Source organism: Pristis pectinata, chromosome X, assembly GCF_009764475.1.
Source record: "Pristis pectinata isolate sPriPec2 chromosome X, sPriPec2.1.pri, whole genome shotgun sequence".
Taxonomy (NCBI): Eukaryota; Metazoa; Chordata; class Chondrichthyes; order Rhinopristiformes; family Pristidae; genus Pristis; species Pristis pectinata.
This window is the reverse complement of record NC_067450.1, coordinates 12,491,019-12,517,114: the sequence shown is the minus strand read 5'-3', so window position 1 is coordinate 12,517,114 and position 26,096 is coordinate 12,491,019. Positions and strand designations below refer to the sequence as shown.

Sequence of the window (26,096 nt, the reverse complement as noted above, 5' to 3'; positions counted from 1 at the left end):
GAGGCTGCACTTGTTACGGTAAGTATATTAAGCTATGCATTTGGTAGCGTATTATATTTCTTGTATTGAGACACATTTAACTTCACTAGGGATAGTGACAATCAGTGATTGTATCAGTGTTATATCAAATGTTGAAAAAGCCAAGAGAATGATTTGCCATTTCACAAAGTTCACAAAGTGCTTGATAAATGTTGGGTTCCTTCAGCAGGGAGTCTTCTCTTCACACGCTGGTGCTGAACTTGCATGCTCTCTTATTCTTTTCCATCAGTTGTTCTTTCCGGTTCTTGGCTGCCTTTCTCTCTTCCCTCATTTGCTTGTACTTCCATTTTGGGAGGGGGAGTAAATTCTTGTTCCTTGGCAATTGCTTTTTTTCTCTTTTACGTGTGAGGGGTGAAGCGCTGATGAGCTCAATCTTGGGAATACAGCCAGTGGCAACAGCACAATTCCTGATAGGTAACTGCAAGGAGAGAAAGTCGATCGGATCAACCCCAGCAGCTCTAGAGTTGATCGGCCGGGACCCCTGCTTTGGCTTTGCTCCATTTCTCTCCTCAGAGTTGACGGAAGGGGTTATGACTCCAACAGATTCTTTCGCGTGCTCGCTTTGTAGAAGGGATGCAGACTCCTGCGTCAGAGAGAAACGCCTCATTATTTTGGGCGTTGCACCTCGGTGCTTCCTAACATTTGGGATACTCGCTGGACAAATGTTCATGCAGGTGGTGGCAATGAATGGACTGGAGGGATTGGCGGTTACCCTCACCATGTGCTCCAGAACACCACCCTCTTGAGGATTGAATGGATCTTTTATCCTCAACATGGACTTCAGTTGATTGGTAATCTTCTCCGACTGAAAATTTGGCGCCTTCGCTCTTACAGACGGTTCTTTGTGAGCTGGGCTTCCCGGGACATAGCCAACTGCAACTTGCTCTACACAGGGCTGCTCCAGCAGCCACTTGATTTGGGGAGAGGTTTCGACCCTCCCGGCAGACAGTGCCCAATCTTGTGCAGTCCTGCCTTGAGAGGCCTTCACATCTGCCCCTGGTGAAAGCAAACAATGAACCATGCAAAACAACCTCAATGCACCAGATTAACATTCAAGTGAGCCCATTGGGAATCAACAGTGAGTCCTTGAGATCATATCATGGCATGACAACACTTCAAAGAAAGGTAGAATCAATTATCCATGATAATTCTGATTACTTCCCCATGGATAGCCTACACAATAGGAAGTGGCAGTTTACAGGAATTCTTCTGTACTCTAGGCCAGTAATTGATGATAGAACGTTTTTTCAAGCTTAATGGAAGACTTTGCAACTGGTGCCTCCAATGAAGCTATGAAGCTATGTCTGCACGTTGACCAAATCTTACATACACTTTTGAAAATAGTTCATTCCCATTCAGTTACGGGAACTGCGTCATTATTTTAAATTTTTTTCCACTTGTGGGTGAAATTCGTCAACCATTAATCATGTGGTTTGCCTATTTGTGCATGCAGTCACAACTAAAACCAGTCTTGTATCCTTTCACAGCCAAGAGGAGTCCTGTTTCCCTTCTCCAGCCACACGGGCAAATATTCCAACAGAGGCAATAGAAAGGCAACCAGGAGGAGGAACACTGGCTAATTTTAAATTGGACCAGTTAGTGAGGTATTGCATTCTGGGAGATCAAACCATGGTAGGACTGATACAGCGAACCGTAGGGCCCTGGGGAGTGTTGCAGAACAGAGGAACCTAGGAGTGAAAGCGGATAGTTCAGTGAAATTGGCATCACAGGTAGACAGGGTGGTGAAGAAGGTGTTTGGCACGTTGGCCTTCATCAGCCAGGGTATTGAGTACAGGAGTTGGGAAGTTATATAAGACGTTGGTGAGACCGCACTTGGAGTATTGTGCACAGTTTTGGTCACCCTGCTATAGGAAAGATATCATTAAACTAGAAAGAGTGCAGAAAAGATTTACCAGGATGTTGCTTGGATTTAGGTGCCTGAGTTACAAGGAGAGGTTGCACAGACTAGGACTTTATTCCCTGGACCATACTAGATTGAGGGGTGAACTGACAGAGGTGTAAAAAATCATGAGGGGCATAGACAGGGTGAAAGCACATAGTCTTTTCCCCCAGGGAGGGGGTGCTAAAAACAAGAGGGCATAGGTTAAAGGTCAGAGAGGAGAGATTTAAAAGGGACATCAGGGGCAGTTTCTTCATACAAAGGGTGGTGCATATTTGGAACGAGCTGTCAGAAATAATGGTTGAGGCGGGCACATCATCAACATTTAAAAGCCATCTAGATAAGTCCATGGATAGGAGAGGTTTAGAGGGCTATGGCACAAATGCAGGCAGATGGGACCAGCTCACTGGGCAACACAGTCAGCATGGACAAGTTGGGCCAAAGGGCCTGTCTCTGTGCTGTATGACTCTAGCCATGGTCTTGGCTGCAAACAGCTGGCTCAGAAGATGCCAGGGATCTACCCTGGTTTATAAGGCTGAGGACTAAACCCACTGATGCTTTCACAGAGATGAGCAAGAGCAAACACATGGGCAAAATACTGTGGATGCTGGAAATCTGAAAATCAAACAGACAATGCTGGAAACACTCAGCAGGTCAGGCAGCGTCTGTGGAGGGAGAAACAGAGTTAATGTTTCAGGTCAAAGACCGTTCATCAGAACTGGTTCATCTGATGAAGGGTCTTCAACCTGAAACTATGACAATAAACTCAACTTGTATGAAAATTTGCTGCCATTGCATAATTATGCAAATGAGTAAAACCTGGGACTAACACCTCCCTCTGCAACTGGATCCTTGACTTCCTGACCAACAGACCGCAATCAGTGAGGACAGGCAGCAACACCTCCAGCACGATTATTCTCAACACTGGTGCCACACAAGGCTGCGTCCTCAGCCCTCTACTCTACTCCCTATACACTCACGACTGCATGGCCAGATTCTGCTCTAACTCCACCTACAGGTTTGCAGGTGACACCACCGTAGTGGGCCGTATCTCAGACAGTGATGAGTCGGAGTACAAGAAGGAGATAGAGAGCTTAGTGACATGGTGTCATGAAAACAACCTTTCCCTCAATGTGAATGAAACAAAAGAGCTGGTCATTGACTTCAGGAAGTGGGGCGGTGCACATGCTCCTGTTTACATCAACTGCGCTGAGGTCAAGAGGGTTGAGAGCTTCAAGTTCCTAGAAGTGAAAATCACCAGTAGGCTATTCTGGTCCAACTATGTAGACACGACGGCCAAGAAAGCTCACCAGCGCCTCTACTTCCTCAGGACGCTAAAGAAATTTGGCATGTCCCCATTGACCCTCACCAGCTTTTACAGATGCACCATAGAAAGCATCCTACCTGGATGCATCGCAGCTTGGTACGGCAACTGCTCTGCCCGGGACCGCAAGAAACTGCAGAGAGTTGTGGACACAGTCCTCAACCCCTCACATTCCTCAACCCCTTTTTTTACTTTCATTTGTATATTCTGTCCTGCTCAGCATGACCCAGTTGACCAGACTACACAATATCACCCTGATTTCTACAGTAGCAACACATTACACAAAGCATCCGATCCGGATGCATCACGGCTCGGTACGGCAACTGCTCTGCCCAGGACCGCAAGGAACTGCAGAGAGTTGTGGACACAGCCCAGCGCATCACGTAAACCAGTCTCCCTTCCAACATGATCAAAGACCCCCCCCCCACCCCAGTCATTCTCTCTTCTCCCTCCTCCAATCGGGCAGAAGATACAAAAGCCTGAAAACGCGTACCACCAGGCTCAAGGACAGCTTCTGTCGAGAAGATGGACTCTTGACCTCACAATCTACCGTCTCATCTTATTGTCTGCCTGCACTGCACTTTCTCTGTAACTGTAACACTTTATTCTGCACTCTGTTATTGTTTTCCCTTGTACTACCTCAATGTACTGATGTGACGAAATGATCCGTCTGGATGGCATGCAAAACAAAGTTTTTTACTGCAGCTCAGTACATGTGACAATAATAAACCAATTTACCAATTTACCAGTTTACCAATTTAATTAGTATCCGCTCCTTCCAGTGCACCAGTCAGCCATTCCACCCAGGCTGATTAATCCACTCAGTGTGATGAATCGCAGGGAATATCTGAAACTTATCCCTAAAGTCATTAAATGTAGACTACATGATATAAATCCAACATTACAAGCTAATTATTCAACTCTAATAAAATTGGATTTTGTTTGAAGCATTTGAACACTTTTGTCTGAATTATCTGCAGTGGATCTCTTAATCACTTTTTTTTCCCTGTCTGACAGAACTAATTGCAATTATATTTTTGATGGAAGTCAACCAAACCAAACTGTGATTGAAAAGGTCAAATATCTCATCAAGATCCAGGCTCAGAAATGTTATCTTCATGATTTCTAGTTTTCTGTTCAATCCAATTTCTTCTGAGGCATTTTTAGAACTGTACTGCGGCATTACCTGTGGCTTGGTGGGTGGCAATGCTTGACCCTAAATTGTAAGGTTATGGGTTCAAGTCCCACTCCAGACTTCTGATACTCCTGTGCAGTCCGAGAAAGTGCTGCACTGTCAGGAGTATTGCTGTTTGGATAAGATGTTAAACTGAGGTCCTATCTCTTCTCACTACTTTGAAGAAGAGCAGAGAAGTTCTCTCCTGTGTGATGATCAGTATATATATCCTGTAAGGAAAATTAATATAACAGAGGATCTGGTCAATATTACATTGCCGTTGTGAGAGAGCACTGAATTTTTTTCACAGGCTGACTGTAATTACAGTTCATTGGCTGTATAGGGCTTTGGGATAACTTCAGATAAATGCTTTCTTGCCTGGACAATCTAGTCCCCCTGCAATTTGCATACAGGACCCATAGGTCTACGGAGGATGCCATCTCCCTTATGCTACATTCAGCTCTGGATCACCATGGCAACAAGAATACCTATGTCAGGATGCCACTCGTTAACTACAACTCAGCCATCAACACCATAATACCGAATAAGCTCACCTCCGAACTCCTGGACCTTGGTCTTGGGGCTCCCATCTACAACTGGCTTCTGGACTCCCTGACCGGCAGACCTCAGTCAGTTAGAATTGGTCATATCATTCCATGCACCCTGACCCCCTACACTGGTGCTCCTCAGTCCCTGCTCTACCCCCTGTACACCCATAACTGTGTGGCCAGGTGCTGCGCCAACCTCATCCTTAAGGATGACACCACTGTCATCGGCCGGATCAGCAACAGTGATGAGACGGAGTCCAGGAAAGAGATCACGAACCTTGTGTCGTGGTATCAGAACAACAGCCTTGCCCTTAATGTCAACAAGACAAAAGAGTTGGTAGTTGACCTGAGGAAGTGGGGGGTGAACACAACCCTGTCCTCATCAACTGAGCTGCTGTAGAGATGGTCGACAGCTTCAGGTTCCTCGACATCCATGTCACCAACAACCTCACCTGGTCCCTTCACACTGGTGCAGTGATCAAGAAAGCACATCAGTGTATTCACTTTCTTAGGTGTCTGAGAAGATTTGGCTTGTCCATGAGGAATCCCTCGAACTTCTACAGACATGCTATAGAAAGTATCCTGACAGGTTGCATCTCAGCCCTGGTATGGCAACTGCCCTGCTCTGGGCCGACAGAACCTACAGAGAGCGGTAAACACTGGCCAGTCCATCACAGGCTCGTCACCTCCTCCCATCCAGTCCATCTTCACCGTGCGTTGCTTCAGGAAGGCTGACGGGATCGTCAGGGACGCCTGTCACCCTGGCCGTTCCCTTTCCTCTCTCCTACCTTCTGGGAGAAGATACAGGAGCTTGAAAGCCCGGACGTCCGGACTCAGGAACAGCTTCTTCCCCACTGCTATCAGACTCCTGAACCAACCATCTCTCTCACATCCCCTTCCTGGTGACGCTGCCATGTTCTCAGATTCTTTACTCCAGCTCTTCTGTTATTGTCACTTTTCTTACAGATCTCCACGGCCCTGCCCCTTCTTCATAACCTCTATCTTTACCAACCTTCTGTGTTTCCTGCAACTCTGCCTCCTTAAGCAATTCCAATTTTAATTGTCCTCCCATTGACAGCCAAAACCCTAATCTCAGGAAGGGACAGAAGCATTGCTGTGACTCCTTTAAGATACTCTTTAATACTTACCTCTTTGAGCATGCTGTCTAATATGTGGCTTGTATCCACGTTTGGTTGATAACATAACTATGAAGCAGCTTGGGATGCTTTCCATGTGAAAGGAATGGTATAAATACAAGCTACTGTTACAGTAGAAGTCACAACATAGCACAATAGTAAAGGTTATTTCAGAAATAAAGCAACCCCAAACCTCAGTGGGTTTGTTTTAATACTGGACCATAAGCTACTTCAGAAGCAAATCTTCACAGCATCCATGGTAATTAGATTTGTTCCTGGTCATTCAATTTTGATGTTATTTTGTACTGCAAAACAGTGCTTTTGTGAGCTGTTAATGCTGCAGTGAGGAGAGACCTGAGAGGATGTGCAGAGTAACTGTGCAGTGCCTCAATCAATCAGAATGAAGGATTTTAAAATTAACAACTCCGGAAGGAAGTGTTATTTGTGTGGGTGACTTAGTTATGGGTCTGAAATGCAAGTTACATCAAATCCCATTTTTATTGAGGGAAAGCTTCTCTTTTGGCAAACCTTCCCAGCTTGAAGCAGTTCCATCGAGGTTGCAGGAGGTCACTTTTAGCACAGCTGGTAGGACACTGGTGAGGAGTAGTGATGTGGTGTGGAGGGGCAGATGCATTTGCTCATGAAATGACGTCTGTTTTTCAATATCAGGTCAGCTGTAGAAAATAGTGAAAGTAAGATCGGATGAAGAGGGAGGAAGTAATAAGTGAAACAAATGGTTTAATTTTAAGGACTGTATTTTCAAGTGGTCCAATAATTATAGCTTGAGAGAATAAAACACCACACTTGGTGAATTTTCAGTCCAAGGAGGTTCATTGGTAATGATTAACAATTAACACATCATTAAAGAATCTCTGATCTCTAACGCAACAAGTTAAGCAGCCGCACGGCATTCAATGGATTTCAGAGGCCAGGGAACATCGCTGTTTCTGTGGGTCAAACGGCAGAGGGGCACATCTGGGACAGTGACCATGGATCTCTAGATCACTAGATCACTAGAAGATCTTGCCTATCAAGCCTGATAGAGTTCTTTGAGGAGGTGATGAGGAAGATTGATGAGGGTAGTGCGGTGGATGTGGTCGATATGGATTTTAGTAAGACGTTTGATAAGGTTCCTCATGGTAGGCTTCTTCAGAAGGTCAGAGGCCAAGGGATCCAGGGAAGCTTGGCCATGTGGATTAGGAATTGGCTTGCCTGTAGAAAGCAGAGGGTTGTGGTGGAGGGAGTGCCCTCGGATTGGAGGGCAGTGACTAGTGGTGTCCCGCAGGGATCGGTTCTGGGACCTCTACTTTTTGTGATATTTATAGATGACTTAGATGAGGGGGTGGAAGGCTGGGTTAGTAAGTTTGCAGACAACATTAAGATCGGCGGTGTTGTGGATAGTTTGGAGGGCTGTCGGAACTTACAGAGGGATATTGATAGGATGCAGAGCTGGGCTGACAAGTGGCAGATGGAGTTCAATCCGGAGAAGTGTGAGGTGGTACACTTTGGAAGGACAAACTCCAGGGCAGAGTACAAGGTAAATGGCAAGGTACTTGGCAGTGTAGAGGAGCAGAGGGATCTGGGGGTTCATATTCACAGTTCACTGAAAGTTGCCTCACAGGTGGATAGAGCAGTTAAGAAGGCCTATGGGATGTTAGCTTTCATAAATCGTGGGATTGAGTTTAAGAGCCACGAAGTGATGATGCAGCTTTACAAAGCTCTAGTTAGACCACACTAACTGTGTTCAGTTCTGGTCGCCGCATTATAGGAAGGATGTGGAGGCATTGGAGAGGGTGCAGAGGAGATTTACCAGGATGCTGCCTGGATTAGAGCATATGGAATATGAGGAGAGGCTTAAGGTGCTAGGGCTTTATTCACTGGAAAGGAGGAGGATGAGGGGAGACATGACAGAGGTATATAAAATATTGACATGACAGAGGTATATAAAATATTGAGAGGAATAGATAGAGTAGACAGTCAGCGCCTCCTTCCCAGGGCACCAATGCTCAAGACAAGAGGGCATGGCTTTAAGGTTATGGGTGGGAGGTTCAGGGGAGATGTCAGGGTGAGGTTTTTCACCCAAAGAGTGGTTGGTGCATGGAATGCACTGCCTGGGGTGGTGATGGAGGCAGATACATTGGACAGGTTCAAGAGTTTGTTGGATAGGCATATGGAGGAATGTGAGATAGAGGGATATGCGGGAGGAAAGGTTTAGATAGTGTGAGGGTGGTTTGATGGACGGCACAACATGATGGGCCGAATGGCCTGTTTTGTGCTGTATAATTCTATGGTTCTATGGATTCCACATGAAGCTACATCTGCCCTGCCCTCACTGTCTGCATCAACCTGATGGTCAGTGCTGACTCAGTACCCACCCTCCACACTCCCCACACCCAGTACTGACCCTCCCCACTCCCCACACCCAATACCCACCCTCCCCACTCCCCCGACACCCAATACCCACCCTCCCCACTCCCCACACCCAGTACCCAACCTCCCTACTCCCCCCACACTCAATTCCCACCCTCCCCACTCCCCCTACACTCAATACCCACCCTCCCCACTCCCCCCACACCCAATACCCACCCTCCCCACTCCCCACACACCCATTACCCACCGTCCCCACACTCCATACCCAATACCCACCCTCCCCACTCCCCACACCCAATACCCACCCTCCCCACTCCCCACACCCAGTACCCACCCTCCCCAAACCCCCACACCCAGTACCCACCCTCACCAATCCCCACACCCAGTACCCAACCTCCCGACTCCCCCCACACCCAGTACCCACCCTCCCCACTCCCCCCACACCCAATACCCACCCTCCCCACTCCCCCCACACACAGTACTGACCATCCCCACTCCCCACACCCAGTCCCCACCCTCCCTACTCCCCACACCCAATACCCACCCTCCCCATTCCCCCCACACCCTTTACCCACCGTCCCCACTCCCCACACACCCTTTACCCACCCTCTCCACTCCCCACACCCAGTACCCACCCTCCCTACTCCCCCCACACCCAGTTCCCACCCTCCTCACTCCCCACACCCAATACCCACCCTCCCCACTCCCCCCACACCCAATACCCACCCTCTGCACTCCCCACACCCAGTACTGACCCTCCCCACTCCCCCCACACCCATTAACCCCATCCCCACTCCCCCCACACCCATTACCCACCCTCCCCACTCCCCCACACCCAATACTCACCCTCTGCACTCCCCACACCCAGTACCCAACCTCCAATCCCCCACACCCAATACCCACCCTCCCCACTCCCCACACACTCAATACTGACCCTCCCCACTCCCCACACCCAGTACCCACCCTCCCTACTCCCCCCACACTCAATACCCACCCTCCCCACTCCCCCTACACTCAATACCCACCCTCCCCACTCCCCCCACACCCAATACCCACCCTCTCCACTCCCCACACCCAGTACCCACCCTCTCTACTCCCCACACCCATTACCCACCCTCCAATCCCCCACACCCAATACCCACCCTCCCCACTCCCCACACCCAGTACCCACCCTCACCAATCCCCACACCCAGTACCCAACCTCCTGACTCCCCCCACACCCAGTACCCACACTCCCCACTCCCCCCACACTCAATACCCACCCTCCCCACTCCCCCCACACACAGTACTGACCCTCCCCACTCCCCACACCCAGTCCCCACCCTCCCCACTCCCCCCACACCCAATACCCATCCTCCCCACTCCCCACACCCAGTACCCACCCTCTCCACTCCCCACACCCAATACCCACCCTCCCCACTCCCCACACCCAGTACCCACCCTCCCCACTCCCCACACCCATTACCCACCGTCCCCACACTCCACACCCAATACCCACCCTCCCCACTCCCCACACACCCAATACCCACCCTCCCCACTCCCCCACACCCATTACCCACCGTCCCCACTCCCCCCACACCCATTACCCACCGTGCCCACACTCCACACCCAGTACCCACCCTCCCCATTCCCCACACCCGATACCCACCCTCTGCACTCCCCACACGAATATTAGGCAATACCAAAATGGCAGAATTGTTAATCGTTTTGCATTTTCATTAGCAGTTGAATATAATGATTTTTTTTGTTAAAAAATGGCATTGTATTGATACACAGAGAGTGTACAACATAAACACCTGAGAGAAATGGTCCTGTACAACGCATTGTACAACGACCTGACAAAGTTGAGCACATTTTGGAATGACCTAGTGGACTGGAAAATTGTAAATGATTCATGAAAGTAGCAGTGAGAGAAATGCAGATACTTCAGGCTAGTTAACCTCACTGCTGTGGTCAAGAAAATGCTGAAAGTGATGACAAAGTGAATAGAGCGGACTTGGAAATGAAAATTGGGCAGAGTCTACATGGTTCAATGAAGGGCAAATCATGTTCAAAATTGTCGTTTGATGATGTCACTTGCAAGGTCGGTAAGCGAAGCAGTATATTTGCATATTCAAAAGTGGTTTGATCAGCTGCCACATAAAAAGTTGTACACAGAATCAGGACCCATGGGATTGGGGTAAAATGTCAACGTGAATCATGCATCAGGTGAACAGATGGAAAACAGAAAGTGGGAATAAATGGGCCGCTTTCAAGATGGAAAATGGGGGAGAGGATGTCTTGAGGATTATTGCTTTAGCCTCAGTTATTTACAATCTATACTTATGAATGTACTGAGCATATTGAATCGCAGTTTTCTGCAATGGAGCACCCCTTGCACTACCATGGACTTGTTTTTTTTTCACAGTAATATCTTGCTTTGCACAGTCTTAATTTCTGACTTGTAGAATTTATATTCTGTGTGTTGTCTGTACCAACATGGCAGTGATGCTGCTGCAAGCAAGTTTTTCATTGCACCTAGGGAAACAAAGGACTGCAGACACTGGAATCTAGATGAAAAAATAATAAGATGCTGGAGGAACTCAGCAGGTCAGGCAGCATCCGTGGAGAAAAGCAAATGGTCAACGTTTCAGGTCAGGACCCTTCTTCGGGGACGTTGACCGTCTGCTTTTCTCCACGGATGCTGCCTGACCTGCTGAGTTCCTCCAGCATCTTATTATTTTTTCATTTTCATTGTACTTGTACCTCACCGTACATGTGCACATGACAATAAACTCGACTTGACTTGACAAAGGTAGGTGGGATGGTAAGTTGTGGGGAGGACACAAATTGCCTGCAAAGATATATAACCAATTTAAGTATAGGCAAAATAAATGGAAATTGGGGCATAATATGGGAAAATGGGAGGTGATTCATTCATGTAAGAAGACAAGGCATTGTTTAAGTGGAACGAGACCCAAGGTGCTGGGGAGTAGATATAGAGGAGATGTCAGGGGTAAGTTTTTTACTCAGAGAGTGGTGAGTGTGTGGAATGGGCTGCCGGAAACAGTGGTGGAGGCTGATACGATAGGGTCTTTCAAGAGACTGTTAGATAGGTATATAGAGCTGAATAAAATAGAGGGTTAGGGGTAAGCCTAGTAATTTCTAGGGTAGGGACATGTTCGGCACAGCTTTATGGGACGAAGGGCCTGAATTGTGCTGTAATTGTTCTATGTTCTATGTTCTATATGTTGGTGATTTGGGAGAGTTGGGTTTCATCACACAAGAAGCACGGAAAGTTAGCATTCAGATACACTGCATAATTAAGAAATTCCACTAGATTGATACCTGGGATGAAGTGGTTTTCTTCAGAGGAACAAATAAGCAGGTTGGGCCTATACACTCAGGAGTGCAGAAGAATGAGAGGTGTTCTTATCAAAACATGAAGGATTCTATCGGAGCTTGACAGGGTAGATCCCTTGATGTGGGAATCTAGAACCGTCTCAGGATAAATGGTTACCCACTTCAGACTGAGATGACGAGTTTGGTTTCTCAGAGGCTTGTGAACCTTTGGGATTCTCTCCCTATGATCCCTCTCCCCCAAGCATCCCCAAGTGCTCTGGATGCTGTATATTCAGGTCTGAGTTAGATGGACAGGTAGATTAATAATAATTTTCAACTGATGCTATGTTGGCACTGGAAGCGTGGCGACACTTGCGGGCTGCCCCCAGAACACTCTACACAAAAAGATGTATTTCACTGTGTGTTTCGATGTACATGTGACTAATAAAGAAATCTTATCTAATGGAATAAGTTGGCTTTTGAATAATCACACAGTTTTTTCTAACTCCTACATCCTGAAACAGTGCTTAATATTGTTCATGTTTGTTTATAAAATGTGATAAAATGCAGAAGAGGTTTACCCAGACGCTGCCTGGATTAGAGGGCATGTGTTATAAGGAGAGGTTGGACAAACTTGGGTTGTTTTCTCTGGAGCGGCGGGGGCTGAGGGGAGACCTGATAGAGGTTTATAAGATTATGAGAGGCATAGATAGAGTAGACAGCTGGTATCTTTTCCCCAGGGTTGAAATGTCTAATACCAGAAGGCATGCATTTAAGTTGATAGGGGGTAAGCTTAAAGGAGATGTGCGGGGCAAGTTTTTTACACAGAGAGCGGTGGGTGCCTGGAATGTGCTGCCTGGGGTGGAGGCAAATACAATAGCAACATTCAAGAAGCCCTTAGATAGGCACATGAACGTGAGGGAAATGGTTGGATATGAACACTGTGTAGGCAGAAGGGATTATGACTTCACGATCTACCTTGTTGTGACCTTGCACCTTATTGCACTGCACTTTCTCTGTAGCTGTGACACTTTACTCTGTACTCTTATTGTTTTTGCCTGTACTACATCAATGCACTCTGTACTAACCCAATGTAACTGCACTGTGTAATGAATTGACCTGTACGATCGGTATGCAAGAAAAGCTTTTCACTGTACCTTGGTACAAGTGACAATAATAAACCAATACCGATACCAATGCCATTTTATTACTAATGTAATTGGTTCAGCACAACATTGTGGGCCGAAGGGCCTGTTCCTGTGCTGTACTGTTCTATGTTCTATGTTAAAACGGGAGCAAATAGACACTAACCTGCCATTATTAATGAAACTACGCACTTGGATTTTCACTGAAGCAGTAAGTCCTCTTGCTTCCCTCATTCTTCAATCACAGTTATGCAGAGTATCAATACAACTAATCTGGTCAAACTGTTCTCTGTGGTGATACAGTTGAAACTTAAAAAAATTAAGGGGCAAGTTAAGAGTAAGGAGGTAGGTTAGGGTGAAATATTTATCATGGATATATCCTAGAGGACGTGGTAGAGACTCTACAATTCTTTAAAAGGCATTTGAACAAGTTCTTGGATAGGAAAGGAGTAAATGGGATTCGTGGAGATAGACATCATGTCAGCATGGACAAGGTGGGCTAAAGGGCCCCATTTCTGTTCTGTACTGCTCTGTGGCTCTATGACTCTAATCTGTGACCAGCTCTCTCTCTCTCTCTCCCCTGTTCCTCTTTCCCTGTTCCTCTCCCTCACTCTGAAGCCTCTCTCTTTCTCCCTTTTTCTGTCTCTCTTTCATTTCTCCATCTTTCACTGTCCAGTCCTTCTTGTACTCTGCGTCTCATGGTCTCTCCGTCTCTGCCTTTCTCATTCTTCTCCTTCTTCGATCCCTCACTCTGTGACTTTTCTTTTTGGTTCCCTTATTCTCTCTTTCACTTTGTTTCACCTCTTCCTGTCAATCCAAGGGTGCCATGCTTTACAAATGAAGCATGAAGTATATAGGTATTATTTCAAAGTTTTGCTCAAAATCTCCTCAAATTCATTGTCCCATTTATATTTAAACTCTTTTTCAAATGTAGAAATGCTGTCAAATGGAAACAGTTAACATTTGAGGTCACTGACCCTTCGTCAGAACTCACCAGCTCTGACAAAGGGCCAATGACCTGAAACATTGACTCTGTTTGATGCTGCCTGACCTACTGAGTGCTTCGAGCATTTTCTGTTTTGTTTTAGATTTCCAACATCTGAAGATTTTTTCTTTGATTTTCACTTACTGTCAAACAGGGATGATTTTGTAGCAAAGAGTAATAAAATGTTTTTAATTTAAATCATGCATTGCGAGGACCAAGAAGGCAGAATCTGCTTTTAATCCACAAAAATACTTGGGTGTTATTTCAATCCTGTACCCTGGGTCTGTGTTGTGGGGTGGTTTAACAGCCATTTAACTAATCCAAGATGAAGAAAAAAAGTGTAATTGTCTAATATTTTTTACTCCATGTGGACGACATTGCCTAAAATCTTACTCGTTGGATGTCGTTGTTTGATTCCTCACTCCTTGCACAGGACATTGCCTCATATCTCAGTCCACGCAGAGGGTATTATCCAATATCACACTCCACGGAGTGGCTATTATCAAATACCTCCCTCCATGCCAAGGACAATTCTGATTCCATGAAGAGGACATTGTCCAATATCTCACTCCAGCCAGAAGACCTCGTCCAATGCCTCACTCCTTGCAGAGATGCTTTTCCAATATCTCTCTCTACACAAGGGACATTGTCTAATGTCTCCATCCATGCAGGCCGCATAATGAAATAGCTCAACCCTGGCAAAAGAGGCTGCCCAATATTTCAGTCCATGCAGAAGGTGCAGTCTAAGATCCCAGTCCATGCAAATGACTGTCAAATATCTCATTCCAAACCATTGTCTAATGTCCGAGTACCTGCAGGAGATGACGTCTAAGATGTCACTTACTGCAGAGGTAGCTGTCTAATATCTGACTCCCTGCAGAAGCCATTGTCGAATAGCTCACTCCATGCTGAGGACATTGTCTAACACCTCAATCCGTGTGGAGGAGGTGTCAGGATCTCAATCCGGGTGGAGGACCTTGTCTAATATCCTACCACAGGCCGAAGAAGTTGCTTAATATCTCAGTCAATGCAGAGGACGTTGCCTTACATCTCATTCCAAGCAGTGGACTGTCTAACACCTGAATCCAGGCAGGTAACACTCTCCGACATCTCACTCCTTGCAGAGGATATTGTATGAGATCTTACCCCATGCCAAGAATGTTATCTAATATCTCACACTTTGGAAAAGACCATGTCTAATATTTCATTTACTACAAAGGACTTTGTCAAACATCTCCTTCCGTGAGGAGGATGTTGCCCCATATCTCACACTATGGAGAGGACGTGCCATAATATCTCACTTCCTGCAAAGGGCATTGTTGCACTTCATGCTCTATGTAGAGGACGTTGTCTGAAGTATCAATCCATGCAGAGAACATCGTTCAATATCTCACTGCAAGCAGAAGACATTGTCTGATAACTGACTCCAAGTGGAGGACATTGTGTAATATCTTACTCTAGAAAGAGGGCGTTGTCTTATTTTCACTCCGGGTATTTTACGTTGACCTCACCCTGCTGACGCTCACAATGTTGTTTAACAGATCAGATTCTCATGCTTGTGGAGGTCATGATTACTTCATCGTGCATTTTTTTGGCTTTGTTGCTATCCGTCCTTTTCACCCTGAAATCTCTTTTGATTCAACAATGAAACACAACCTTCCCGTTCATGGCAGAGGATTTGCCTCCCTCAGGAGAAGCCTCTGTTTTACTCACAAGTGTTGTTTGGCCACAGTGCACACACTTCCTCACAAATATCACACGTCAACTCTCCCATGCTTCACACACCAATAATCCATTGCAAACTCACCTGCCTGAGCTGCAGTCATCAAGGCTGTGTTTCCAACTTGGTCCTGCTGATTGATGTCTAGCCCAGAGTAGTTACACAGCAGGTCCACTATACCCAGAAAGCCCCAGCAGCAGCCAGTCATGGGTCCATTCTGTTTGCAAATAAGAAGCAAGTTTATCATTCTGAGGTACCATAAGATCAATAAGACAGTTTCATGGTGTATCTTCCATTAACCACCTTCCAGATTATCAGCCAAAGTAACCACAGGACAAATTCTTGCAGAACAAATTGTCCTGCAATGTTCTGGAGCTTTGCACTGTGCTCTGTTTGCTGGACATTTATGTCCTTCACCCTATTGATTGGAAACAAATTCTGCTGCACATTGGTTGACTGATATTGCAGGATCTCAGCTTTGTGGAGTCCGTGCCATGGGTACCAGACCTAACTGCAGTCAACTTAGAGTCAGAGAGTAATACAGCACAGAAATAGGCCTTTTGGCCCAACTTGTGCATGCTGACCAAAGTTGCCTACCTGCGCTAGTCCCACGTGCCCACAACTGTCCCATATCCCTCTAAACCTTTCCTATCCATGAATCTGTCCAAATGTTGTTTAAGCATTGTAATTGTACCCGCCTCTACAGCTTCCTCTGGCAGCTCGTTCCATATCCCCACCACCCTCTGTGTGAAAAAGTTGCCCCTCAGGTCCCCTTTAAATCTTTCCCCTCTCACCTTAAATCTATACCTTCTAGGTTTAGACTCCCTTACCCTGGAAAAAAGACTGTGACCATTCACCTTATCTCTGCTCCTCATGATTTTATAAACCTCTATAAGGTCACCCCTCAGCTTCCTATGCCCCAGGGAAAACAGTCCCAGACATCCAGTCTCTCTGTATAACTCAAGGCCTCCAGTCCCAGTAACATCCTTGTGAATGTTTCCTGCACTCTCTCCAGTTTAATCATATCCTTCCTATAGCTGTGTAATCAGAACTGTACACAATACTCCAAGTATGGTGTCAACAATGATGTGTACAGATGAAATATGACGTCCCAAGTCTTGCGCTCAAAGTTCTGACCAGTGAAGGCAAGCACGCCAAGCACCTTCTTCACCACCCTGTCTACCTGTGTCACCACTTTCAGGGAACCATGTACCTGTACCCCTCGGTCTCTGTGTTCTACAACACTCCCCAGGGCCCTGCCGTTCACTGTGTGTGTCCTGCCCTGGTTTAACTTCCCAAAATGCGTCACTTCACACTTGTCGGAGTTAAACTCCATCTGCCATTCCTTGGCCCACTTCCCCAGCTGATCCCGATCCTGTTGTAACCTTGGACAACCTTCTTCACTGTCCACCACACCACCAGTTTTGGTGTCATCCACAAACTTACTAACCGTGCCACCTACATTCTCATCCGAACCGTTAATATAGATGACAAACAACAGAGGACCCAGCACCGATCCCTGCGGCACACCACTGGTCACAGGCCTCCAGTCTGAGAAACACCCCTCCACTACCACCCTCTGCCTCCCACCACCAAGGCAGTTTTGTATCCAATTGACGAGCTCACCCTGGATCCCATGTGACTAACCTTTCGGACCAGACCTCCATGTGGGACTGTGTTAAAGGTTTTGCTAAAGTCCATGTAGGCAACATCTACCACCCTGCCCTCATCAATCCTCTTGGTCACCTCTTCAAAAAACTCAATCAAATTCATCGGACACAATTTCCCACACACAAAGCCACCCTGACTCTCCCTAATCAGTCCTTACCTTTCCAAATGCAGGTAGATCCTAAGCCTCAGAATCCCCTCCAGTAACTTTCCCACCACTGATGTTAGGCTGATGTACCTCACCCGTGGCTGAAGATGATGCAAAAATCTCTGCCACAGCCTCTGCAAATTCTTCCCTAGCTTCCCACAATGTCCTAGGATAGACTTGATTAGGTGCCGGGGATTTATCCACCTTAAGATGCCTTAAGACCACCAGCACCTCCTCTATGTAATGTGGATATGTTCCAATACATCACTGATAATTTCCCTTAATTTCATAGCTTCCAAAACCTTCTTCGTGGTAAATACAGACAAGAAATATTTAGTTGTCCATTAATGTGCATGACCTTCATAACCAGTACTTGACTTTCATGGCATGACTGAGGATGCGATGTTGTTTTCCTAAGGCTGATGGTGAGGTGGTGCCAATCACCTGGCAACCTGTAGCTCTTCACAACTTGCAGTATATCTCTTCCCCACCACACCATTATGCTCCCTCTATCTTTAAGTTGATAACAGGAAAGACATGGAACCTCCCATTATTTTCAGTATATTCTGAGCTACTGCCTCGCTGCCAAGTTTCTTTCGTTGTCTGCACCATGATCACCTTCATTCCTGGGATGAGGGTGGTGATTCACTTAATATCAATCTCGGCCTTGGGTCTACTCAGCGGATGAACCTCCACAGCCCTCATGGGGATGACAATTCCAAAGATTCATCAGCCCCTGGGTGAAGTTTCTCCTTATCTCTGTATGAATGACCAACCACTTATTTTGAGACAGTGACACTTAGTTCTAGATACCGCAGTCAAGGGAAATAACAACTTCCCATCTTGTCCACCAAACCTCCAAAGAATCTGGTGTGTTTGAATGGGATCACGTCTCAGCTCAAAAGAATGCAGACCCAGACTGCTTAGTCACTGCTAATACAGCCGACCCCTCATCCCAGTGAACCTTTGTTGCATTTTCCCATATTCCAACGATATCCTTCCCTGGGTAGATAGGGTAAACCTGGACATAATATTCCAGATGTGGTCTCACCAAAGCTTGATATACTTGGGACAAAACATTGCTATTCTTGTACTCAAATCCTCATGCAGTGGAGGTCAACACACTGTTTGCCTTGTACAAGCACACCAGATCCCTCTGAACACCAACACCCTTCAAACTCTCATCATTTAGAAACATTCCACCAGTCTATTTTCCCACTAAAGTGGGTGCCCTCACATTGTACTCCCTCCGCCATGCCCTTGCCCATTCACTTAGACTATCCATATCCCCCCGAAGCCTCTTTGCAACCAGGCCATTAGTACTGATATTAAACAGTGGCGGCACAAGTCACAGTCTTCCAACCAAAAATGCTGACATTATTCAGAAATATAAAATAAGAACTGAAATTAAGCAGTAGTGTAGTGGTTAGCATAATGCTTTACAGCGCCAGTGACCCGGGTTCGATTCCCGCCGCCCTCTGTAAGGAGTTTGTACGTTCTCCCCGTGTCTGCGTGGGTTTCCTCCCACATTCCAAAGATGTACCGGTTAGGAAGTTGTGGGCATGCTATGTTGGTGCCGGAAGCGTGGCGACACTTTTGGGCTGCCCCCCAGAACACTCTACGCAAAAGATGCATTTCACTGTGTGTTTCGACGTACATGTGACAAAGATATCTTAGAAATCCCGAGGTTGAACCAAAGGACTGGAACACAGTGAAAGAACCAGTAAGAGGAAATAGCTGCAAGCAATCGTTGGTTCAATATGGTTGGGATGCACAAAGCTGAAAGATTACGATCAGATGACCCGAGAGGTGAAAGGACAAGTGAGAACTGAAAATAGTGGGTTCAAAACTCCCCTTATGTCACACTTCAAGTCTCCGAAGTGTCTGACCTCCCAGAAATCCTGTCACTGACCACCCCCAGTCCCTGACCTCCCTCCCACCCCCAGTCCCTGATCTCCCTCCCACCCCCAGTCCCTGATCTCCCTCCCACCCCCAGTCCCTGATCTCCCTCCCACCCCCAGTCCCTGATCTCCCTCCCACCCCAAGTCCCTGATCTCCCTCCCACCCCCAGTCCCTGATCTCCCTCCCACCCCCAGTCCCTGATCTCCCTCCCACTCCCAGTCCCTGATCTCCCTCCCACCCCCAGTCCCTGATCTCCCTCCCACTCCCAGTCCCTGATCTCCCTCCCACCCCCAGTCCCTGATCTCCCTCCCACCCCCAGTCCCTGATCTCCCTCCCACTCCCAGTCCCTGATCTCCCTCCCACCCCCAGTCCCTGATCTCCCTCCCACCCGCAGTCCCTGATCTCCCTCCCACCCCCAGTCCCTGATCTCCCTCCCACCCGCAGTCCCTGATCTCCCTCCCACCCCCAGTCCCTGATCTTCCTGCAGCCGTCCCCAACCCACAGAGTGTCTGACTTCTATTGCTCTTGTTGTTTACTGCCCTGCCTCATTTTTAAGAAGTTTGCCATTGAGTTTGCTTCATCCTTGCTAGTGCAGCACCATCCGTCAACTTTACATCTCACCTGTTTGTCCTTGTTGAATGTCTTACCCTACACTGATTCTGCCGGATGTAGTACTTCATATCCACATGCGAACCCGAAGTTAGCCAAGCAACAAGGGATTTCAAACATAAATCAAGTTTTCACAAACTTTTGTGTTGGTCTTTTAGAAAATCTCACTTGCCTGTGGCCATAAAAAAGTCTGACTTTCATTTAGGTGGAAAGATTTTAATAGGCTCCATTTTAATCTTTTAGGTAACAAGAAACTTGAGTACTGTGAACTAATTAAACTATTGACGGGCTTTGTATCGGTTTTTTAAAGACATTTCCAAACGTATTATGTTAGGCTACTCATGGCTGATGGACTGGTCATTCTGAAACACTGTTGAGTTGAGCAGGTTCATGTATATTTTACCTTTTGACAAGACGGGAAGGAGTTTTAGCTAAAAGTTGGGGGGTAAGGGGAGACAATTACTTCTGAAGACTAGTGTAATCTGGATCATGGTTTCTGTAAAAGATAAAGCAGAAAGTAGAAGCTCTGTGCCATCTTGGCCAACCCATTGTGTAACTTCTGAAGTACCTTACCTGGTAAGTAACGTCTGATAATGCGACCACTTTGAAGGAGTTTCTGAATCAGCGGGTTTATTTCCTGAGAACCCTGAGGCACTCAGCACTGTATCTCCTGCTGCACCCTGGCATAGTTCCCATCACTCAACTCACCCCCATGCTCCTACTTTTACCTGTTTTAATTTTATCCATTCCCAGGGTTTTAGTGGAACCCCACAACTTTCAGTTAAATTATTAACCTTCCATGAAGAATAGGTTATGTGGGAGTCAAGGTGCATGACGTGATCAACTTTCATCCAAAGAATTTGAAGGTTTGTAGGACAGTGAAACGGTTTAAATGAATGAAATGACACCCCAAGCATCATTCAGGACAGAGAAAATAGGAGCAATGCACGATCTGCTGGTCGAGCAGCATCTGTAGGGGGGGGAAGGAATTGTCAACATTTTGGGTTGAAACCCTGCATTAGGGCTGGAGATGACAGGGGGATTCGCCCCTCCAAACACACTTGGGGACTGCGTACTGTCAAAAATCTTCCACCAAAAAGGCCATGTTGGCATTAACTCACTCAGAAGTCTCTGCAAGATTGGTTATTACTGCATTCATGCACTTTTTACAGGCTTTATGTTTGTAGACTGAGCTACTGCAACACCTGCAGGGTCAGCAGTGGAAAGGGTGAGCAGCTTCAAGTTGCTGGATGTCAGGAGGATCTATCCTCCTGATTGATACAATCATGAAGAAGGCATGCCAGCGGCTCTACTTCGTTTGGAGTTTGAGGAGATTTGGTACGTCATCAAAGACTCTTACAAATTTCTACTGATGTACAGTGGAGAGCATTCTGACTGGTTGCATCACAGCCTGGTATGGAGGCTCCAATGCACAGGATCACAAGAGGCTGCAGAGGGTTGTAGACTCAGCCAGCTCCATCACAGGCACAACCCTCCCCGCCATCGAGGACATCTTCAAGAGGCGGTGCCTCAAGAAGGTGGCATCCATCACTGAGGACCCTCACCATCTCGGACACACCCTCTTCTCGTTACTACCATCGGGGAGGAGGTACAGGAGCCTGAAGACCCACACTCAACGATTCAGGAACAGCTTCTTCCCCTCCGTCATCAGATTTCTGAACAGTCCATGAACCCATGAACACTACCTCGTTGTTCTTTTATTTTGCACTGTTCATTTATTTTTGTAATTTATAGTAATTTTATGTCTTTGCAATGTACCACTGCCACAAAACAAAAAAAATTCATGTCATATAAGTCAGTGATAGTAAATCTGATTCTGATTCTGATTCAGATTTGTAGGTTGTTGTGTGTTGTATTGAACTGTCTGCTTTATTGAAGCACTTCTATTTGATGTTTTAAGTAAGATCTGTGGCATTAAATAAGACATATTGCTGTATTAAGTGGACTGCTTTCTGTATTAAACCAGATCTGTGGGCAGTATCTCCCATGGCAAACTGAGCCTATTTAATACAAATTATACCATTTTCTGTATTTAATAAATAGCTGTATTAGAGCCACAGTTTGCTGCATTAGTTTGACTGTATTAAATCCATATCATTTTGGAATATTAGGTAGACAGTTTTTAATGTATAAAATGGAATCTGTTGCATAAGTTGGACTGTTCATATGTAATAAATGGGTTCAGTTTGCCGTAGGCAACTGTGCTGCCACAAATATCTAATTCAACTACAGTGCAAAAAAACAGGCACACTAACTGGGCTTGGCTGTTTCAAATGATCTTTGCTTTCTGTATTATGTAGCTTCTTTTTGCTACTCTAGGTGCAGTAGTTTTGCTGTATTAACCAGTATTAATTAATCATTGTTTCCTGCATTAAGCAGACCCTGATTGCTGATTTACATAGACTCTGCTATCTTAAATATAATGTTTGTTAAATTAAATCAATCCTCTTTGCTGTATTATGTCAATGATTCACTTTTAAAATGGATTCTTTTTATGCCATTAAATATAATGTTTGCTCTCTTAACTGGAAACTGTATGGTGTATTAAATAGACCCTGCAGTATGTTATGGACTGGTCATTGTACTGAAAGGTCTCTTGTTGTATTTAACAGTGTCTGCTGTTTTAATTAGATACCCCATTTAAAATCCTGTAAGAATGACACACTCTGGGTTGTATTAAAAAGATCGACTTGTCATGTTAAATAATTTGCTAAATTAAATAGAAATTGTTTTTTGTGTCAAATATAATGTTCATTAAATGGACCATGCTGCATTGGGTAAACATTTTGTTGTATTAAGTTGGCATTGTTGCATTAACCAGACTCTGTTTGGTGTTAGTTAATACACAGATTGCTGCATTAAACAGACACCGTATGCCTGTTAAGTCACACCTTGTTTTGTTGTGTTAGACAATATCTGTTGTATTAAGTAGAATATATTTGGTTTATAGAGTGGACTTTTTTTGGTATTAAGTGACCCCCTTTACTGTAAGAGATAGATTTATTTGCTGTACAATTTAAGTGTAGGAGATTGACATTGTTCGTTATAAACTTAACAGTATTAACAAGTCTCTGTTTGTTATATTAAATAAATGCTTAACTGTTTTATAATTGCTTTGGTTGGTATATTTAGCAGGCAATGCTGTATGAAATAATTTCTGTCTGTTGTTTTAATTATCTATTTTTCCATACTGATCAAAGATTTTTCTGGTTTTAACCAGCAGCATTAGACTCTTTTTGCTTTATGAACAGATGGTTGCTGTATTAAATAGATTTCAATTGCTCCATTATACACCATGCTTTCTTAAATAGACTTGCTTTGCATATTTAAATAAACACCTTGAAGTATTGGATGTGGAAAAAAGCACTATGCATTTGAATCTCAAGGCAAGAGTGTTTGCTTTTTAAATGGATTCTGTTTGCCATATTAAATGGACTGCTTAAATTATTATTTTTTGCATTTCCTAAATTAAATAGACTATGTTTTCTGCATTAAATCAATTGTATATTAAATATAAATTATTCGCTGTACCAAATAGATTCTTTTTGGTATATTAAATAGACTCTGTTTACTGTATAAACAGACCACTGTGTTAATTCGGATCTGTCTGCAGTCTTAATCAGGTTTAATGTATTAATTGGACTCTATTTCTAGTATTATATTGGCACACTTTGCTTTATTAAATAGACTCAGTTTGCTTTATTAAATAGGCTCTCTTTGTTTCCTAAAAATACTTTGCTGTATTAAATAGACTCTTTTCTGTGTCTTTAGGCTCTGCTTGCTGTATTAAATGGGATGTTCTCTTTCTTAGGTATGCTCAGATCACTGTATTAAATGGACTCATAAAGGCTTTTATCAATGGTAGAGTCTGTCCATTGTATTAAATCACCTTTCTTTGCTATATCAAATAGACATTTTGCTGAAATAAAAATAATCTGTTTGCTGCATTAACTGGATTATTTTTTCGATCTTATAAAGGCTCTCTTTGTTAACTTGCATATACTCAATTTGCTATATTGAATGAGTTCTATTTCCTGCATTAAATTGACTCTTCAATGTATTAAATATTCAGTGTGTGCTTTTTAAGTAGATTCAGTTTGCTGCATTTTAGTAAATTGTTTGTTGTAATAAATAAACACTCTTTGTGGTATTGATATGGCTACTTACTATATTAAATATACATTGTCTGCTGTTTAAGTAGATTCTGTTTGCTGGATTAAATAGACTTGTTTTGTTACAATAAATTGACTCTGGTTGTTGCTTTAAATTAGCACGCATCTTTTTGTCATGTGATATTCATAGTTGTTCTCTGGTTTTAATTTCTGCTTTCCCTATCAAGTAGACATTTGTGCTATTAAATAAATCTTATTTTTTTATTAAAAAGGCTTGTCTGTATTGAAAGTGCACAACTTTATTTGATTCACAAATTTGCTGTAAAATTACAATGCTTGCTGAATTAAATAAGCATAGAACTTATTATAAATATTTGCTGCTGTATTAATAGACCATTTGTTTTATTAATCAGGAATTGTTTGCTCAAGAAATAGACTGTTTCCTGCAGTAAAAATGTTCTGCTTCTGTATCTGATGCATGAGATAGACTCTGTTTACTGTATTATATAGACTGGGTTGGCCATTTAAACAGATTCTGTTTGCAGTGTGAAACAGGCTGCACTTGTGGGATTCATCTGGTTGTTTGCTTTTGTTATGTAATGTTTTCTGCTTTATCGAATTGGGATTTTTGCCAAATTAAATGGACTCAATTTGAGGTATTAAATAAATTATTTTTGTGGTATTGTATATTCACTATTTCCTGTTGGAGATAGAGTATTGTGTACTTTGCTGCATTAAATAGACTGTTTTGCAGTGTTAAGTAGACTCTGTTTGTTTTATTAATAAGACTCTGATATATGACATGAGGAGAAATTCGTGCATTAAATAGCTTACTCACGATACTAAATAAGGCCTGTTGCCGCTTTAAGTAACTGTTTGCTTTATTAAATAGTCTCACCTGTAATAAGTGCACTATTTGTTCCAGTAGTCTCTTTTTGCTGTATTTAATTGATTGCTTGCAATATTAAATATTGTTTGCTGTATTAAATAGACTGTATTCTGCCTGAAATGGACTCTGCTGTACTGGACTGTTTCTTGTAATGAATATGCTCAATTTACCAGATTAGTTTGTCATATTAAATCAGTTTTTACTGTATTAAATACACCCCATGTCAATAAATTGATAATATTTGCTGCATGAAATCCACTGCTAAATTAAATAAAGGCTGACTGCTGTATTAAATAGATTTTGTTGTGTTAAGTAGGTTCCCTCATCTATTAACTGGACATATTTTGCAACATTTAATAGATTGCTTCTTTAAAGTGCCTTTGTTTGCTGGATTGAATATACGAGGTTTGCTATTGTAAATTGATTCACATATTACGTTAATGGCCTTTTGGATTAAATAGTTTCTGTTTGTTGTATTAAATGGGTGATGTACGGTGAATTAAATGATTTGTTTTACTAATTACACTTTGTTGCATTAAATAGGCTATGCTTGTTTTATTATATTCCCGACTCTATTAAATGGATTCTGTATGCAAAGAGACTGATTTCTGTATTAAATAGATTCTGTTGGCTGCAATTGATACTCAGTGTATTAAATATACCTCTATTTGCTCCATTAATTATGCAAGACCTGCTTCATTAAATTGATTCTGTTTGCTGTATGAAATTGTTTTTTTTTCCTTTTATATACATTCTTTTTCTTGAATTAATTTTTTTCAGTCACTGAACTAAATAGGAGGCACAAAAGATAGCAGATGCTGGAATCTGGAGCAAAAAACAAACTGCTGGATCAGGCAGGTCTATGGGTCAGGCAGCATCTGTGGAGGGAAATGGACAGTCAACGTTTCAGGCTGAGACCCTTCATCTGGACTGAAAGAGTAGAGGGGAGATAGCCAGTATAGTGAGGGGGACGGGTGGGGTAAGGAGCTGGCAAGTGATAGGTGGATCCAGGTGAGAAAGTCTGCGCTTGGTCTCACCAATGTGCTCTCAACGTGGCCCTCCTCTACCCCTTTCCCTCCACAGAT

The 26,096-nt window shown here is 44.3% G+C and overlaps 1 protein-coding gene across 1 annotated transcript in view; it reads right to left on the bottom strand.

The window, feature by feature from the left end:
- Window positions 1-220: 220 nt before the first annotated feature.
- LOC127566914 (ankyrin repeat domain-containing protein 33B-like) overlaps window positions 221-26,096 on the bottom strand; it is a 38,292-nt gene continuing 12,416 nt past the window's right edge. Inside the window, exons 2-3 of the mRNA XM_052009434.1 lie at window positions 15,750-15,879; window positions 221-1,035 (exon numbers count right to left, since the gene is read on the bottom strand). Of these exons, the coding sequence (XP_051865394.1) occupies window positions 221-1,035; window positions 15,750-15,879 (945 nt within the window). The remainder of the gene's footprint in view (window positions 1,036-15,749; window positions 15,880-26,096) is intronic.